Source organism: Ursus americanus, chromosome 4 (genome assembly GCF_024610735.1).
Source record: "Ursus americanus isolate L20-20 chromosome 4, mUrsAme1.1.p, whole genome shotgun sequence".
In the NCBI taxonomy this organism is placed as follows: Eukaryota; Metazoa; Chordata; class Mammalia; order Carnivora; family Ursidae; genus Ursus; species Ursus americanus.
In genome coordinates, this window is record NC_142130.1 from 90,656,656 (window position 1) to 90,676,696 (window position 20,041).

The window sequence follows — 20,041 nt, forward strand, 5'->3', positions numbered from 1 at the left end:
TATACTGATTATTTTTCACTCTACGCCAGGGGTTTTCAGCCTCACCCAAATGAAAGGTGAGAGACCCTGGAAGCAAGGGTAGGGTCCTTATTTTTCAAGTTTTTCATGTCAAAAACGCTGAAAACTTCCTCCCTGTTGTTTTGCATTTAATTTTTTCTCTTTCTTTTTTTTTCTTACTTGCATTTCTACACTGACAAATGAGGACTATCGATGTCTACTAGAACACACAGGATCTCCACTGCAAATTTGCAAAAACACTCTGAGGTCACATAGGTCTTTTTGCCTTATTTTAAAACAACATCTCAATATATAAAATACTTCTGAACTGTGACCTTCAACTAACCCATAAAGTAGGCACTTTAGGCCAATGGGATTATGTAATCATGAAATCCAACATTCCAATCAATACCTTGGCCCCCAGCGGCTTCATAAACATCCCCTCCCACCTGGAGATCCTCAGAATCACACAGAGCGAGAGCTCTGCCCACAGCCAAGTCTCAGCACAGGACTGATTCTCTGTTTCTCCTTCTTGAGTTTCTCCTACGAAAGGAAGGGGACCTGTATCCTCAGAAGCACTTTCCCCACGCCAGATATTTCACTGCACCTCGGAAGAACCCAATTCCCAGTCTGCACAGAAAGGACCATTCCCGAGACAATGTCTCCACTCCTTTTTCCCTTTTGTGGTTTTCCCAAAATTATTTTAGGTCAACTACCATGAATCTCTACCCCCTATAACCCATCACCAACCACCTATCATTTCGCGATCATTTCAGTCCAACCTGAACCATTGTTTGCCTCAAAAGAGGGACCTTAAGAGGGTAGAGTCTCGGCCGGGTTCAAGGTGCGGCTGCTGGAGGGACAGAACTAGAACATTTGGCCCGTCCTACAATGGAGGGACTGAGGCGGGGCCTTGGGCACTGGGAGCCTCACTGCTGAATCCTAGAGCACGGTTGCACTGGCATCTCCTACTGTGGCACAACGCAGCACCACAAAACCATCTCCGTGTGCCCCAAGGCACATTCGCTCACCACACAGGGCAGCGCTTGCTCTCCACACAGCCATGTCATTGGCTCTGCGAGTGTCACTGGTGACAGGGACCAACAAGGGCATCAGCTTCGCCAATGAGCACGACCTGTGCCAGCAGTTCTCAGGGGACCTGGTGCTCACGGCACCTGGTGCTCACGGCACGGGACAAGGCGCGGGGCCAGGCGGCCGTGCAGCAGCTCCAGGCTGAGGGACTGAGTCCCCGCTTCCACCTGATGGACACCAGTGACATCCAGAGCATCCAGGTCCTGCGAGACTTCCTGCGCAAGGAGGACGGGGGCCTGGACGTGCTGGTCAACAACGCGGGCATCGCATTCAACATAAGGACCCGGGAAGACTTAGGGCAGGAACTTCCCTTATGGGACCACTGAGGATGGGTTGGCACTAGTGCCTCAACCACTACTGTGGGGCCCACAGTTCCAGTAGGATCTAGAAGGCCTCCCTTTGGAAGGAGGTCGGACTGGAGACACAGGTAGAGTGAAAGCCTCTGGGGGGTGCACGAATTTCCAGGGAAAGTACTTTGGCATTGCCATGAATTAATCTCAGGGAACCAACAGAGATGTTTTTATCTTTCATTCAGTTTGGATCAGAGCCATTAAGTTAATGCTTAACCTAAAGGCAATACACAATAAATTGCAAAGAGAGACACACAGAAATCTCATTCTGGACACTTCTCTTAGCCTCCCCTCAATGGTGCCAACTTACAAAGCTACACATCATCGACACACCAGGAAAATCACATTGGGACAATACCGTTCACTAACTCCAACGTTGCTCAGGTTTCAGCAGACTGCAAATGGAAAGAACATGTTATTATCATCCGATGGAATCTTCTCCGATGGCTACTATTTATTAATCTATTCTCTTCCTCCTCTAACAGCTGCTGATCCCACACCCCTTCACATTCCAGCAGAAGTGACCATGAAAACAAACTTCTTTGGTACCCGAGCTGTGTGCACAGAACTGCTGCCTCTAATGAAAGCCCAAGGTGAGCCTCATCAGGGGCCCAAGCTGTGGTGTTTCTGGCATGATCTGCCCCTGCCTCTCTGTCCCATCTACAGACTCAGGCCCCTCTCCCTGCTCAGCCTCACCGGCCTGATTGCTGTGTCTCCACCTGGACAGGTGCCTCTCTGCCTCAGGACTCTTACACACTCGTCCTGAAGTCAGCAGCGCCCTCTGGCCCGCTGGTCCCTCACAACTGGCTCTGTCCTTTCATTCAAGTCTTCATTCAAATCTCTCCTCAGAGAGGCCTTTACTGACTGCATGCCACTCACAGGGAAAATTCCCTGAGGATTCCTTCCCAGACCCTTTCTTCTCCTCCTGCCTGTCTCCCAGGGATTTTATTCAGACTAGTGGACTCCTCCCTCTCCAAACTTCTCAGGACCAGCTAACAACTGTAGCCTACCTAAAACATTCCCAAATTCCAGACACACATAGGTCTCTTCCTGTTTCTCCATCTCCTCAGGATGCCCTCCACCCCCTCCCCAAATCCCACCCCTCCAGCCCCCAACCTACACCCCCATCTAAACATCTGCATTTCTAAAACAATTATCATTTCCACATGCACCCTGGTCACAGACCCCACCATCCACTCACCATGAATAATGAGGTCACCATGCCAAGAGCCTGATTATAGGGACCAGGTCCTACGAGTTGTCCTATGGGCTTTGTCCCCACGCCTCTCCTCCATCCCAGCTCTACAACACACACACTCGCCTGTCATTTCTGGATCATCGCAACCCTCCTAAGACACGCTGCTTCTTCAGTCTCTTCCTCTCAGGGCATTCTCTCTGCTCTCTGAGGGCTTGCTTACTCCCAAAAGTCCTTCAGGGGCAAAGCCCAAGCCCTGGGCATCACCTGTAGGCATCTCTGTCATCAGACCTGCCAAACTCCAGGCCCATCCACTCCCTTCCCCTTCTATGCTCTGCACAAAACAACTCCCAGAATTCCTTGCTTGTCAACTACTGTAATACTTCCCCACGAGAACGTGATGCGGGGAACCACCACCCTTTTACTACACTCATTAAGACAAGCTGATGATTTTTTTTTAAGATTTTTTTATTTATTTATTTGACAGAGATAGCCAGCGAAAGAGGGAACACAAGCAGGGGGAGAGGGAGAGGAAGAAGCAGGCTCCCAGCAGAGAAGCCCGATGTGAGACTCCATCCCCGGAACGTCGGGATCACGCCCTGAGCCAAAGACAGACGCCTAACGACTGCGCTACCCAGGCGCCCCAAGCTGATGATTTTAGAAAGATTAAGATCTCTGGCTTGAACCAACAACATGCAGGTACACTTGATTCTCTGTTCTGCCCCCGATTCCTCTTCTGTCCTGGAAAGTTCTACAACTTCTTCGAACACTGGCTTCACTGGCATCCAAAGGACAGCTCTCAGATGTCACCGACTCCTTCACTCACCACAACACTTGAGTGGGATGGAGTTCCTTGTGCCACCACCACACATCCTACAGGTATTCCCTTAGGAGGCAAAAATGACTTCTGGCCGAGAAATTTTTCTCACTGACTGAACAGTGTTGGTCCATGCAGTGTGTTGGCCTTGGACCAGAAAGAGGAGTGTTCTCCTGCATTTGCTAAGGCAGGTTCTCATCAAACAATTCATCTTGCCTCAGGGAAACTAGACTTCCTGAACACGGAAATGCAGGCCATCTTCTCAGTGAGAAAGCAGAGTTTTCTTGCCTTTTGAAATAGGAGAGTTCTTCCATTAGTTGCGGCTCCTTTTGAAATAGGAGTGTTCTTCCATCCATTGCGGCCATGTTACCGGACTTTACCCTCTTTGGGGAAACTATCTGGGAGAAATCCTACCTAGGATAATCCAAAGCCAATACTGTCACTCCTCTCCCATACTTCACAACCTAAGACACAAAAAGCAATCTGAATGACTTCACCAGCTCTCTGTGGGTGCAGAACACATTCCAGAGGCCCAAGTTTGCTCTGTTTATTGGCATGGAAGGACAAAACAAAAGACAATTGGAGCCTAAGGACAAGGAGGGATAGCAGATGCTGATTCTTCTTCTTTTTAAATCCTTTCTTCAAAAAAGATTCTTTCTTTTCTTTTTAAAAGATTTGATTTATTTATTCGACAGAGATAGAGACAGCCAGCAAGAGAGGGAACACAAGCAGGGGGAGTGGGAGAGGAAGAAGCAGGCTCATAGTGGAAGAGCCTGATGTGGGGCTCGATCCCATAACGCCGGGATCACGCCCTGAGCCGAAGGCAGATGCTTAAGGACTGCACCACCCAGGCGCCCCTCCCTTTTCTCTTTAAATTATACCATGCTCTTATTTGAAAAAGATATTTAGGTATACTCATGTCTAAGGAATCGAGCAAACATTTGAAATCTGAATACTCTTGTTCATCAGATATGAGCTAAAGTACTAGGAGGAAATACAGACTTGTTAAGGCTACACTTACGAAGGAAGCTTAAAGAAGATGTTCTCCATCTTCATTTGAGAAGGTCCTGCTTTGCTACATCCTGTACTCAGAAAAACCACTAGACGGCTTGGATGGGAAAATTACAGTACTAAAGGTATCTCTCTCTCTCTCTCTCTCTCTCTCTCTCTCACACACACACACACACACACACACACACACACACACACACACACACACTGCCATATTGTGGTTCTAGAAAGGATAGGTGGCTGGACATTTCTAGATGTCATGTGCTAGGCATTTAATATTTTGTCCCCATTCAGAATGTGGAGGAACAATGCATCTCAAGGTTGTCGACTGAGGTCATGTGGCATCCAAATTAATGATTCTTCCCACTACTCAAGATCCTCAAGTATCTTTCACTCGAATGAAATCTTATCCAATCAGGCAAGAGAAACAGAAAATAAAAGGACACAGCTTGACTGGGGCCAATGTCTTCCTCATTGCAGGGTCCTCAGGCACCTCAGGGAAAACCACAAGAAGTACTTTTTAAAACCCTGAAGTGTTTTGTGAAAATCCCTTGTCATCCAGACACTTAACAACTGCTACCCTTGATATTAGAAAAGATGAACCTTCCAGGGAAGGTGATTAATGTTGAATCATCAAAGGTCTTGAGAAGCAGCTGTGGACTTACTGCCTGTGAATGGCCTTGAGAATCAAGTAATGCACTTGAAGTTGTGACCCCTGAGGAGATGATGTCTAAAATATCCAGATCACTGTTGCTCTGCTTTAGAACAGTGAGATTTGGAGACTGAGAGGTTTCCTAAAAAATACATCCCTGGCCACATACAAAGTAATGGTCTGGATAAACTGTAAGCCCGACACACACCCCAGCCCCACCAGTGCAAGGGTCCTTTTTAACTTGGGGGATGTGCTTTCCACAGTGACTATGAAAGGGCAACGGTTTTACACACTACCTCACACACAGTGTCACACACTCAGAGTCACTGACACTCACATACAGTCTCTGTCTCTCTTACACACTCACATGCCCTCACACACCCTTAGCACAAGGTCATCGGGATGGCCCATACGGTTCTTAGCACATAGGTCACATACCTTCCAAGTCAGAGTCTCTGAAATAACCCTTGAACCATGAATACACCTGAGCCAAAATGTCTGGATCAGAGTCTTTGCTATGGAAGCTCCACAAGTTGTTCCTGCTTCCTGCACCTGTGTTTCCTGTCCTGAGCTGTCAGTCCAGAAGGGTCTACAGTCTCACCCAGTTCTAAGAAGGAGCCCCAGGTGGCCACCCTGCCCTCTTGGGGATGTGGTCCCTGGGTGGGACAGGCTTGGGGAAGAAGGACTGGTTGCAGCATCCACATCTAGGAATTCACCTAAAAAAACCCATCAGACTTCCCTCATATACACGGGTCAATACTTTCACAGCTGATTCTAGACTTCCTGAGATAGACAATTCAGAATAGAAAAGAAGTCATCACTTCATTACAAACAGTCTACAGAAAGTTAGTAGACTTTCTCCATCTACTGTCTCCACTACAAGTACTTAAGAACATGGTCCCAAGCCCCTGTGAGTAAAGGCAGCTGCCTTTCTGGGATACCAGTGACCCAGTGTGGGTCCCTCTGTCCCATCTTGTTTTACTTCACACACATCTGTGTTTTGTACTTTTGAATCATGAATATGTATTTTTCCTATTGTGAGACAGGCAGACAATATTTTTGAAAAATAAATCTAACTAATGGTAGGTAATATATATTTGAGAAGTACTCACTAAAACACTTTTTAATTTAAATTCAAGTTAGTGAATATATACCGTAGTATTGGTTTGAGGAATAGAATTTAGTGATTCATCACTTACATACAACTTCAGTGCTCATCCCAACAAGTGCCCTCTTTAATGCCCTTCACCCATTTAGTCCATCTTCCGACCCACCTCCCCTCCAGCAACCCTCAGTTCTCTATATTTAAGAATCTCTTATGCTTAGCCTCCCACTCTGTTTTTATCTTATTTTATTTTTCCGTCTCTTCCCCTATGTTCATCTGGGTTTTTTTTTTTTTCATAAATTCCACATATGAGTGAAATCATATGACACTTGTCTTTCTCTGACTGACTTATTTGGCTTAGCATAATACGCTCTACTTCCATCCATGTTGTTACAGATGGCAAGATTTCATTCTTTCTGATGGCTGAGTAATATTCCATTCTATACATATACCACACCTTCTTTATCCATTCATCAACTGATGGACACTTGGGCTGTTTCCATAATTTGGCTATTGTTGATAGTGCTGCTATAAACATTGGGGTGCGTGTGCCCCTAGGAATCAGCATTTTTGTATCTTTTGGATAAATACCTAGTACTACAATTGCTGAATCATAGGGTAGTTCTTTTTTTAACTTTTTGAGATACCTCCAGACTGTTTTCCAGGGCATCTGCACCAGTTGCATTCCCACCAACAGTGCAAAAGTGTTCTCCACTCTCCCCATCCATGCCAACATTTGTTCTTTCCTCAGTGGATAATTTCAGCCATTCCGACAGGTATGAGGTGGTGTCTCATTGCAGTTTTGAGTTGTATTTCCCTGATGATGAGTAATGTTGAGCATCTTTTTATGTGTGTGTTAACCATCTAGATGTCTGCTTTGGAAAAGCATCTATTCATATCTTCTGCCCATTTCTTATGGGCATATTTATTTTTGGGGTGTTGAGTTTGATAAGTTCTTTATCAATTTTAGATACTAACCCTTTACCAGATATGCCACTTGCAAATATCTTCTCCCATTTCCTTGGTCACCTTTTCATTTTGTTGATTCTTTCCAGCTCTCTGCAGAAACTTTTTGCCTTGATGAGATCCCAATAGTTCATTTGTGCTTTTGCTTCCCTTGCTTTTGGAGATGTGTCTAGTAAGAATTTGCTGCGGCTGAGGTCAGAGAGGTTGCTCCCTGCTTTCTCCTCTAGGGTTTGGATAGTTTCCTGTCTTATGTTTAGGTCCTTCATCCATTTTGAATTTATTTTTGTGTATGGTGTAAGAAAATGTTCCGGTGTCATTCTTCCGCATGTGGCTGTCCAGTTTTCTCAACACCATTTGTTGAAGAGACTCCCTTATTTCCACTGGATATTCTTTCCTGGTTTGTTAAAGATCAGTTGACCATACAGTTGTGAGTCCATTTCTGGGTTCTCTATTCGGTTCCAATGACCTATAAGTCTGGTTTTGTGATGGTACATACTGTTGATGACTACAGCTTTGTAATATAGCTTGAAGTCCAGAATTGTGATGCCTCCCACTTTGCTTTGCTTTTTCAATACTCCTTTGACTATTTGGGGTCTTCTCTGGTTCCACATGAATTTTAGAATGTTTGTTCTAGCCCTCTGAAAAAGCTGATGTTATTTTCATAGCGATTGCATTGAATTTGTAGAGTGCTTGAATAGTACAGACATTTTAACAATCTATGTTATTCCAATCCATGAACATGAAATATTTTTCCTTTTCTTTCTGTCTTCTTCAATCTCATCCATAGGTGTTCCATAGTTTGCAGCAGTACTCATTCAAACATTTGAGAAATAGGTTCCATTAACCTCACACTTAACACGTTGTAGATGAAACAAAGGCCTGGAGTAAGGGACCCCTTTCTAAAAGATGTTCATCTTAGAAGACTGTTACGTTAAGACAGTTTCTATACTTCATTTTAATTCTCTCTAAACACCACTTCATGAGAGTCAGAGTGCCATACATTATCTTTTCCATTTAACTTTTCTGGTACTGCCATTCCTTAGTGGGAGGGAGCTTAGAGTTCAGTGACAATGACTCTCTTTCCTGGATATTTACATTAAAAAGGAGAGTTCTCTGATTTTCTTCAATCTCTGTTCATATGATCTCATGACCTTTCTCTATTTTTTTAATTTTATTTATTTATTTGTCAGAGAGAGAGCACAAGCAGCGGGAGCAGCAGGCAGAGGGAGAAGGCTTCCCACTGAGCAAGGAGCCCAACGTGGGGCTTGATCCCAGGACCCTGGGATCATGACCTGAGCTGAAGGCAGACGCTTAACTGACTGAGCAAGCCCGGCGTTCCAACTCATGACCTTTCTATAATGCTAAAAATACTCATTTAAACATAAAAACAGGTATACCTGGGTGGCTCAGTGGGTTAAGCAGCCAACTCTTAGTATCATCAGCTCAGGTCATGATCTCAGGGTTGTGGAATCGAGCCCTGGGTCAGGCTCTGCACTCTGCAGGGACTCTTCTTGGGATTCTCTCTCTCCATCTTCCTCTGCCCTCCCCCCCACCGGCTATGCCAACGCTCTCTCTCACTCACTCTCTCCCTAAAAAAAGAAATAAATCTTTAAATAATTAAAAAAATATAAAAATAGTAGACTATTTACTTATACATGTCAATACAAGTTCATTGTTACAATTACTAATGATATTTTCAAAAAAGACTTAGTGAGTCAAACCAGGGATGTACTGTATGGTGACTAACATAATAAAAAAATGTTATTATAATAAAAAAAAATAAACTGCAAATTTCAAATACACTGTAAAATAAATAAATAATAAAAAAATTTTTAAAAACAAAAAAGACTTAGTGAGAAATGTGTCATTGCTTCATACTTTTAACAGCTTTATTCAAATACAATACACATATTGTACACTTCATCCATCTCAGATATCCAACTCAGTGGATTTTAGTAATGGACGGAGTTGTGGAACCATCACTGCTTCAAGATTAGCACACTGTCATCAGCCCAGGGAGATCCTGTGACCTTAACTACCAGCTCTTTCTTACCCCATTCCCCCTACACCAGGCAACCACCAGTCTACTCTCTCTCCCTACATTTCCTTTTCTGAAATTAGATAGATAGATAGATAGATAGATAGATAGATAGATAGATAGATAGATAGATATACACACACATATACGTATACATGTATGTATATATGTGTCTGTGTATATATATACATATATACACACAGAGAGGATCATATAATGAATTGTCTTTTGTGACTGCCCTCTTTATTTCAGATAATATTATCAAGGTTCATTCATGTTCAGCATGGACTTCATTTCTTTTTATAACATCTCTTTAACACATCACTTTTCCACTGCCCCTTTCCATGACCATATTGCTAGGCATTTTGTCACTGCTCCCGAGATATGTAATTCCAAACCTGGAGAAAAAGTCATGCAACTCAGCCCGCTGAGATGATTTGTTTTTACCTGGCCCCACCAGAGTGACAGCCTCCCTACCCCAATGCAGTCTGATAACGTTCAAATGCATCAATAAACTGATCGGTTGTCTCTTGACTGATAAACACTTGTTAATAATGGACTACACAAGTGACCAAAAATCTCCAGGTGGTCCCAAGGAGGACCTATAAGGAAAAGTGGCTCTCTACTCATGACGTCAGGGAGTGCCTCCTATCACTCTGCTTAGCATGTTCCTGTATAAGGCATGTTCTTTTCTTTATGGAACATCTGGACACTGCCCAGACCCATTAAGATCATCTCTCTGACATCCTCTGAGACGTTGTGGATAAGACAAGGTTCAAGATTGTATCATGTCCGTCACTTACAGAGGCAGTCTTCACTAACACTCAGCCAACTGGGAATTTGTCCAAAATGGACGAATAGTAGCAGTTTCAGTATTCATCATCCTCGTGCATGCCATGCTACATGACTCTCTCTGTTGTATTTTAGGCAGAGTGGTGAATGTGTCTAGCATAATGAGCTTCGAAACCCTTAAATCATGCAGCCCAGAACTGCAGCAGAAAAAAGGATAAAGAAAGGGGGGGTAATCAGAAGGGGGAATGAAGCATGAGAGACTATGGACTCTGAGAAACAAACTGAGGGCTTCAGAGGGGATGGGGGTGGGGAATGGGATAGGCTGGTGATGGGTAGTAAGGACAGCACGTATTGCATGGTGCACTGAGTGTTATACACGACTAATGAATCATCGAAATTTACATCAGAAAAAAAAGAAAGAAAGAAACTCAATTTTAGCATCCACAAATAAATTTTTATTGGAACACAAAAAAAAAAGAAAGAAAGAAATTTATGAATGAGACCATCACAGAGGAGGAGCTGGTGGGGTTCATGAACAAGTTTGTGGAAGACACAAAGAAAGGAGTACAGCAGAAGGAGGGCTGGCCTGATATACAACTAGTCCCATATGCAGTGTCCAAGATGGGTGTCACGGACCTGTCCAGAATCCATGCCAGGAACCTGAGTGAGCAGAGGAGAGGGGACAAGATCCTCCTGAATGCCTGCTGCCCTGGGTGGGTGAGAACAGACATGGGTGGACCAACAGCCATCAAAAGCCCAGAAGAAGGAGCAGAGACCCCTGTCTACTTGGCTCTTTTGCCCTCGGATGCTGAGAGGCCTCATGGAGACTTTCTTATGGAGAAGAAAGTTGAACAATGGGGACTCCTCTATCAGTTCCCTTCATGGGTCCCATTCTGATCCCATCATCATCTGACCAAAACAACTCTTACATTGTCAACAATATTCATAACAATAAAGAAGGAAGGAAGGAAGGAAGGAAGGAAGGAAGGAAGGAAGGAAGGAAGGAAGGAAGGAAGAAAGAAAGAAAGAAAGAAAGAAAGAAAGAAAGAAAGAAAGAAAGAAAGAAAGAAAGAAAGAAAGAAAGAAAAAAGAAAAAAAAAGAAAAGAAAAAGAATCACTTTCCCTATGGAGTAATCACATTGAATTGGTGACAAATTCTTTGAAGTGACTTCTAATTTCAACTCTGATACAGGAGAAGAAAAAGTACAATTGATGACATAATGAATGGAAATCATAGATGAATAAACAATCTAAGTATGTGTCCATGTGCACAGACAGCTCCATGCCAACCAGCCCAAAACTCTAACAGACCCTACATCATGTCAAGAGAAGGGACAGTTTAAATCAGCACTTGGTAAACACTAGTGAAAGATCCAGAGAGTAAGTATTTTTGCCTTTGCAAGACCAGTGGCCTCTGTTGGACCTACTCAAATCTGCTGTCGTAGCTTGAAAGTCACCACAGGCCATATAGTAACCATGAATGGGGCTGGATTTCACTGGCCAGCATACTTGATCAGCCTCTACGATGAACGGGCAAGCTCATGAAGGACAGACATCCTCTGTGGTCTCGTTAAATATCAAACTCACTGGGGGAAAAACAACTGCGAGGTGTGAAATGGGAGTGGGCGCTTAAGGTACATCCGTAGGACAAGCTGAGACAAGGGGAAAAGTGAATGTGGATGGGTATCAATGGAAATGCAAGAATGATTGTCAAATCTCCCCAAGGTGAATGTGTTATTCACGTAGGGATAAAGGGTCACCAAGTTGGTGACATTAACGCAGGTCAGCAAAATATCAGCAGAAGGGGAACACATAACAATAGTGAAATATTCGTCATTGTTGCAGCTAGTCTGGTGAATACATGGCTGTCCACAATACTATTCTTTCCACTGTCCTCTTGAAAGCTCTCAACACAAACAGCAGGACACTAAAAGGTCCTGGCTCTGCCACCTAACGGGGTGACCTTGAGCAAAATCCTGCATGTTGCTCTTTGTCAGTGTCCTCAGGTGTACAAGGGGGCGTACGTCATAGCACTGCTGTGAAGAGGAAGTGAACTGATACAGGTGGACAGGCTGAAAACAATGGCCGGGCAAAGTGTCCTCCATCATGAGCCCCTGTAGTGGGGCCTGACACATCCATGACCCTGAGCGGAAGTTCCTACTGCCCCACATCCAGCCTGGCTCCCCGTGGGCTCCGTGAATGCCCACCACGTCCCTCCCCTCACAGAAGTATCCATGTGCTACAGACCCGTCTCCTCTCATGATTACTTTTCACTCTTCACCGGGGATTTTCAGGCTAACAGAAAAGAAAACTGAAGGCCCATGCAAGCAAGCTTAAGTCTTTTATTTTGAAAGTGAGGTTTCCTTTGGGGCCCCTGGCTGGCTCAAATGGTTTAGCTCGGCACTCTTCATCTTAAAGTTGTAAGTTTGAGCGAGCACAAGTTGGGTGCAGAGATTACTTAAAAATAAAATCTTTTAAAAAATGAAGAGGATGTGGAGAAAGGGGATCCCTCTTACATTGTTGGTGGGAATGCAAGTTGGTACAGCCACTCTGGAAAACAGTGTGCAGGTCCCTTAAAAAGTTAAAAATTGAGCTACCCTCTGATCCACCAATTGCACTACTGCGTATTTACCCCAAAGATACAGACGTAGTGAAGAGAAGGGCCATATGCACCCCAATGTTCATAGCAGCATTGTCCACAATAGCCAAACTGTGGAAGGAGCTGAGATGCCCTTCAACAGATGACTGGATTAAGAAGATGTGGTCCATATATACAATGGAATATTACTCAGCCATCAAAAAGAATGATTTCTCAACATTTGCTGCAACATGGACAGTAGTGGAGGAGATAACACTAAGCGAAATAAGTCAAGCAGAGAAAGACAATTGTCATATGGTTTCACTCATTTATGCAACATAAGAAGTAGGAAGATCGGTAGGAGAAGAAAGAGAAGAAGAAAGGGGGGTAAACAGAAGGGGGAATGAACCATGAGAGACTATGGACTCTGGGAAACAAACTGAGGGCTTTGGGTGGGGGTGGAATGGGATAGACTGGTGATGGGTATTAAGGAGGGCACGTATTGCATGGTGCACTGGGTGTTATATGCAAGTAATGAATCATGGAACTTTACATCAAAAACTAGGGATGTACTGTGTGGAGACTAACATAATATAATAAAAAATATTATTATTAAAAAATAACTAAATAAATAAATAAAGTCCTTATTTGTGAAGTACTTCAAAAGTAGAAATAGGATGTAAATCTTTTTTGCAAGCTACTGATCATGTTTCTGAGAAGCCCCATTGCTTAATATGTTAACCCCCTATTTTACCAAAGAAGAAAAAAATAAAAGCAAAGCAGAGTGGTATGATTTAGGGATGTTATCGCTTACAAACTACATTTCCCAGAGAACTGTGGTCCAATTCTTATCTTCTTCCAGTACAGCTCTTATTACACGTGGAAGTATGACATTGATGATTTGCTGAACTTTGATAGAAGCTGCTATGCAACCACGTTGTAACAATTGAGGCCTTCTGGACCTTTGCAATAACAAAAAAAAAAAAAAAAAAAGAAGAAGAAGAAGAAAACTGGTTCTTCTGACTACAGTACTTCCCAAGCAGTTGCAGATTAGGGGAGCATCCTGGACTGGGAGTTGTGGTCCCAACTACAAGCCATGTGACTCAAGGCCATACTTGACTCTCAGGGCAGAAGCCTGAGGTTCTACCTTTTTAAAGGTACGGGCAGGACCAGGTGAACTCTAAATTCCCCACCGGCTCTAAAATTTTGTGACTCTACATGGAGGCTGAAATTATTTTTAAATTAACTTAAAAATATTTTCCCACCTAGATATTACATGAGTATATTTTTCTTAGAAAAAGGAAATAAAGTACAGCATGACGGATGGAGCCAAAATGCCCTTTTGACTAATTTCTACCAAACCCAGGCCCCTCTTCTCTTCCTTCCCTGTCTCCTCACAGTTAACCACTATACTAAGTTTGGTGTGTACTTTCGAGATTTCAAGAAATATGTATACATAAAATTATATACCCACTGAAATTTCTAGTCTTGTGCTTCTTTTTCCTTTTTTTTTTTTAAATATAAATGGTTTAGGGAACTAATTCAGTAGTCCCCAAGACCACCCCAAAGTTCAGTTATTCACTAGGAGCACTCATAGGATTCAGCATAGAACTGTATTCATCACTATGATTTATTATAGCAGAATACTATACAGCAAAATTAGCAAAGAAAATAGTCACATGAACTGATATCAGGACATCAGGCACAAGCGCCCAAAAGATCTCTTCCAGTGCAATCACAGGGGATGTGCTTAATTCCTCCACAATGAATTGGGACACTTCTGAAATGTTGTCTGCTATAGCCCATTAAGACTCAGTGCTCAGGGTTTTTATACGGAGCTGGTCACAAAGGCACCCTCTAGCTGGCATATCCCCAAATTCCACACTCCCAGAAAGCAAGCAGGTGTTCAGCATAAACTGCATTGGTTGTACAGTTTAGGTTCAATGCATCATTCTTATCAAAGAATAGTGGGACTGCTCCTGAAATTCAAGTTCCTAGACACTAGCCATAGGCCAACCATACAAGCAGTTCTTTCTAACGATAGCAGTTTCATTTTGCATTTTAACTCTTTCCTGCACATTAAATAACTTTCTGAAACTTGCTTTTTTCATTTAATAAAATGTTTTTGAGATTGAAAAAAAAACCTTAAATTAAAATAAATAAATAAATAATAAAATAAAATAAATAAAATAAAATAAAAAAGAAGTACCCGGTTTCCTTTAAGGTTTTCCCTTCTGCAAGGCTGTTGATTTCCTTCCTGTTAGCTTGTATTTCTAAACTGACCCATGAGGAAAATCAATGTCTAGCTCAAGACGATAGAATCTCTACTGCTAGTTTGGAAACCTGGTATCACAAAGACCTCTTTTCCTTGATACTTAAAAAAATAATCCAAACCGTCTATACTGCTTATTAAGTGTGAGGTTGGACTACAAGCAGGCATTCTAACAAGCACAGGCACGTGTACCCATGGAATAAAACATTCCAATCACTGGCCTGGCTCACACTAATTTTCAAAAACATCCCTTCACACTGGGGCCCCCTGGAATCACACAGAGGAAGGAGCCCTGCCCACAGCCAAGTCTCAGCACAGGACTGATTTCTCCCTCTTGATTTTCCTTAAGAAAGCAAGGGGATCTGTATCCTGAGAAGCAGTTTCCCTAGACAGACAACTTCACTGTATTTTAGAGGAAAGCAACCATTCCCATTTTGCGGAGGAAGGACACATTCCCAAGACAATTACTCTGCTCTTTTGTTCTCCCTCTGAGGTCTCCCAAAATAGTTCACTTGAATGCTATCAATCTCTAGTGCTCTATTAACCCGTCACCTACCACCTTTGTTGTGGGGAGCACATCAGTACTCCCCGAACCACTGCTTGGCTCAGAGTTGAGATCCTAAGAGGAAGGAGTCCTCATTGGGCTCAGGGTGCAACCCTGGGAGGGGTGGATCTGGTATAGGCTCACTAGGGAACCTTCTGGAACATTTGGTCTCTCCTTTGATGGCGAGACTGAGGAAGGGCCTTGCGCTGAAGGAGGCACAGCACTGGAATCTACAACACACTTCCATTGGTATCTCTGACTGTCTACACCACGAGCCCTCGGTATGGCCTACAACACAATCCACTCACCACACAGGGCCTTGCTTGACCTGCACGCAGCGCTGTCATCAACCGCTCCCCTGCTGCTGGTGACTGGGGCCAACAAGGGCCTCAGCTTCGTGCTCCACCTGTGCCAGCAGTTCTCGGGGGACGTGCTGCTCACGGTGAGGGACGAGGTGCAGGCTGTGTGGCCACTTCCACCTGCTGGACATCAACGCACAGCAGCTGCGCCATATCCGACTCTCTGAGCAAGGAGTACGGGAGCCTGGACGTGCTGGTCAACAACGCAGGCATCGCCTTCAAGAGCAAGAACATGGGAACACTTAGGGTAGGTCCCCTCCCTTAGGGGACCCACCCAGGGTGGGTTGGGGATGATGCCTGGGCCGCTACTGTGGGACCCAAGCTCCTATGGGATCTAGAAGGGCCTTCCTAGGGAAGGAGGTCAGACTGGAGGCACAAGGAGAGCAGAAGCCTCCGGGACTTGCACGCCTTTCCAGCCAGAGCCTCTTGGCATTGCCATGGATCAGATCATCGGGTAACTCACCAGATTTTGCAAGTTTCTCTCTGATTGGATGTGAGCCATTTGGTGAATGTTTAACTTATTTTGTAATAAACAACAAATTACAAACACAGATACCCAGAGATCCCATTGTGCTCCCTTCCCTTGCCCTCACCCGATGGCGTCAACCAACAAAGCCACGCAGCGGCAATGCACCAGATAAATCACACTGGGACAATACCGTTCACTAACACAGACATTCCCGAGAATTCACCAGATGGTACATGCAAAACTATGTTGTTGTCACGACATGGAATCTTCCCTGATGGATACTGCTTATTAATCTATCCTCCTTCTCAAAATAAAATAAGACGAAATCAGAGAGGGAGAGAAGCCATAAGAGACTCTTAATTATAGATAACAAACTGAGGGTTGCTGGAGAGGAGGTGGGTGGGGGATGGGGTAACTGGGTGAGGGGCATTAAGGAGGGCACGTGATGTGATGACGACTGGGAGTTATATGCGACTGATGATAAATCACGACCTCCACTTTGAAATTAATAATACACTACACGTAAATTAATTGAGTGTAACTAAAATACAATTTTAAAAAAATCTATTCTCCTCCTCTAACAGCTGCTGATCCCACACCCCTTCACATTCCAGCAGAAGTGACCATGAAAACAAACTTCTTTGGTACCCGAGCTGTGTGCACAGAACTGCTGCCTCTAATGAAAGCCCAAGGTGAGCCTCATCAGGGGCCCAAGCTGTGGTGTTTCTGGAATGATCTGCCCCTGCCTCTCTGGCCTCATCTACAGAACCCTGGCCCCTCTCCCTGCTCAGCCTCACCGGCCTGATTGCTGTGTCTCCACCTGGACAGGTGCCCCGCTGCCTCAGGACACTTACACTCGTCCTACAGTCAGCAGCGCCCTTTTTCCCACTGGTCCTTCACTACTGCCTCTGCCTGACCCGTCAAGTCATCATTCAAATCTCTCCTCACAGAGGCCTTTTACTCACTCCATGCTACTCACAGGTGCAGAACCCTGATCATTCCTTCCTGGACCCTTTCTGTTCCCTCACTCTCTCTCCCACGGATTTTACTCACACTAGGTCAGCTGCCTAGAACATTCCCAGACCTCCAGACACACATCCTTCTCTTCCTGCCACTCACGCTCCTCAGGATGTCTTCCCAGACCTGTCCAGCCTGGGGGAAGATCCCTCCTCATGGTCGCCAGGAGGCCGGCACACTCACATGTGGCCAGAGTTGCTGACAGCCACACACCAGTGGTACATTTCCACATGGATGGGGCACCTGTACTGCCCCCCACCCCGGGCTGTAATATTGGATGTCTCTTGTTGCATAACCCCCTGTTCATGCATTATCCTCATTCCTCCTCCTCCCACCTCCCTCTTCCACCTGACATCCCCATTCACCTTTCAAAGGGACATCAAGTTCAGCCTCTGTGCTGGTCTTGATTACCTGCAATGATACTAGTCGAAGGAGTGCCTTCCCTCCAGTCCACTCCCATTACTATAGGAAAAGGCTGCATAAATCTAGAATGAGTGGATTGTTTTAACCACAGCTATGTTCACTGTCATCCAGGTTTCCCAGGTGGGGGAAGAGACAATTCGCTCCATTATTCCCTTAGGAATTCCCACATAAGGACTTAAAGCTATAGTTATACAGTTTCTTCTTTCAAAATTATCCCTGCTTCCCATTTCCACAATTGCAGCCCTGGTCCTGGGACCACGGTAAGAGTGGGAAGAAAAGGAAGTTGAGATAATGTAGGGAAGAACTGTAAGGTCAAGTTAGCATCTTCCCCCACACCCTCTCCCCAGAATCCCCAGCGAAGCAGAGGAATCTGTCCAGTGGGATGGTCCCTTGGCACCCACCCCACTCATGCTGAGTGTGAATACGTGCAGTGAATGTGTCTAAGCCCCACGTACCTTTATCTCGTGTTTGAGACAACCGGGGATCCAGAGGCCTGTTCCAGTTCTCTGTGGAAACACTTGTCTGCAGAAGAGAACGTGTTGCTTGGCCTGCAGAAATGTAACACCTTAGTCCAAAAAGTTGCAGCATCTTCTGTTCTCATCCCGCTATACTGCTTGAACACTGGCATCTTCTGGGTTTAACCAAAGCTTGGTCCATAATAGTTCCTTGACTCGACCGGACCCATTTGGAGCCTCTCAAGCTACTACCTTCCACCCAACTTGCCAGCTCTGTGCAGGACCTTCCCCTTGGGCCATCTCTCCCATAACCATCTCCAGGCTTTGTCTCTTTTGCTGAGAAACACAAGAGTCATTAGCATTTTTTGCCTCACAGGGTGCACGAGTCCATGTCAACAATTACCCCAGCTCTGCATGCATTGCTCCAGCTCTCCCATTTCCACTCCTCTCACGGACTAGATGGCCACTTCATACAGGCACAACAGGATATCCACTTGCTGGTTCCACTCCCATTCCAGTCCTGGGAAGGGTTCTTCTGAGGGGCATTGACATGCCCAGCTTTAATCTGCCCCCTGAATTGTCCCACTGACTTCCATAAGGCCATGCCCCTACACAGATCTCTTTCAGTCCCCTGGTTTTCCACTGCCTCTCTCCATGACTGTATTCTCAGGCCATAACACACTCCCAAGTTCATAAAATCCCCATCATAGACTCATCACCATGCAAGTCAGACCAGGCTAATAATCTGTCCTTACCATCCTCAAACAGAATAGCAGCCTTCCAAACCAGATGGAACGGCCCTCCTTACACCATTCAGTTGTTTACTGGTCTGTACAGACCTGATTGTAGACGCCTCCCCACTGATCATAAGATCCTCAAGTGGTCCCAAAGGTGGCCTGAGGGAGAAAGAGGTCATCCACTCCTGAAAGCAGTGAATGTCTTCTTACATTCTCCTTAGCAGGTTCTTTACAGCGTTTCCATTTTCCCGCAGAACACCTGCTCAGTGCCTCCCCCTTAGAGTATTTCTCAGGCATCATCAGAGACTGTGGGTATGACAAGTTTCAAGACCGTATCGTAGTCGTCACTCACACAGACAGTCCTCCTTAACGCTCATAGCAAATTAATGAAGTCTCAAGTGGAAATTTTCTCCAACAATATCTTAGCAAAATTGCTATTCGTCATTCCTGTGTCTTTCTACATGACACTTTGTGCTGTATTTTAGGCAGAGTGGTGAACGTGTCTAGCATGGTGAGTCTGAGAGAACTGAAAAACTGCAGCCCAGAACTACAGCAGAAGTTTAGAAGCAAGACCATCACCGAGGAGGAGCTGGTGGGGCTCATGAACAAGTTCGTGGAAGACACAAAGAAAGGCGTGCACAGGTAAGAGGGCTGGCCTGACACTGCCTATGGAGTGACAAAAATCGGTGTCACCGTCCTGTCCAGAATCCACGCCAGGAACCTGAGTGAGCAGAGGAGAGGGGACAAGATCCTACTGAACGCCTGCTGCCCTGGGTGGGTGAGAACAGACATGGCAGGACCTAGAGCCACTAAAAGCCCAGAGGAAGGAGCAGAGACCCCTGTCTACTTGGCCCTTTTGCCCTCAGATGCTGAGGGGCCTCATGGGGAGTTTGTTATGGAGAAGATAGTGGAAAAATGGTGAGCTTCATTCACGGATCCGTCCATGGATCCCTTATGATAGTCCCCTCCTTTGACCAAAAGGACTCTTCTACTGTCAATAATTTCCCTATCCTCAGAAAAAATACATATATAAAATATCCCTGCTGAGTATTCAATGTGAGGAGCCTACTAACTCAGGGAAGATTTTTTTCTTTAATTTCTTCTGTGATACAGGGACAGAATAAATGAAATCAGTGAAATAATGAACCCCGGGGATGAATAAATGTTCTCTA

General features: G+C 44.8%; 1 protein-coding gene and 1 pseudogene across 2 annotated transcripts; both read left to right on the plus strand.

Annotated features, from left to right (window-relative positions):
- The first annotated feature begins 1,060 nt into the window (after positions 1–1,060).
- LOC123804157 (carbonyl reductase [NADPH] 1-like) lies at positions 1,061–10,923 on the plus strand. The gene is given in 5 exon segments (XM_045816136.2): positions 1,061–1,174; positions 1,176–1,363; positions 1,923–2,032; positions 10,151–10,217; positions 10,498–10,923. Coding segments are annotated over 5 exon segments (894 nt in total). The 3' UTR covers positions 10,913–10,923.
- Positions 10,924–15,692: 4,769 nt separating this feature from the next.
- Positions 15,693–19,953, plus strand: LOC123786552 (carbonyl reductase [NADPH] 1-like; annotated as a pseudogene). The gene is made up of 3 exons (XR_015724307.1): positions 15,693–15,992; positions 16,822–16,929; positions 19,355–19,953. The product of XR_015724307.1 is annotated as a carbonyl reductase [NADPH] 1-like (transcript).
- Positions 19,954–20,041: the final 88 nt, after the last annotated feature.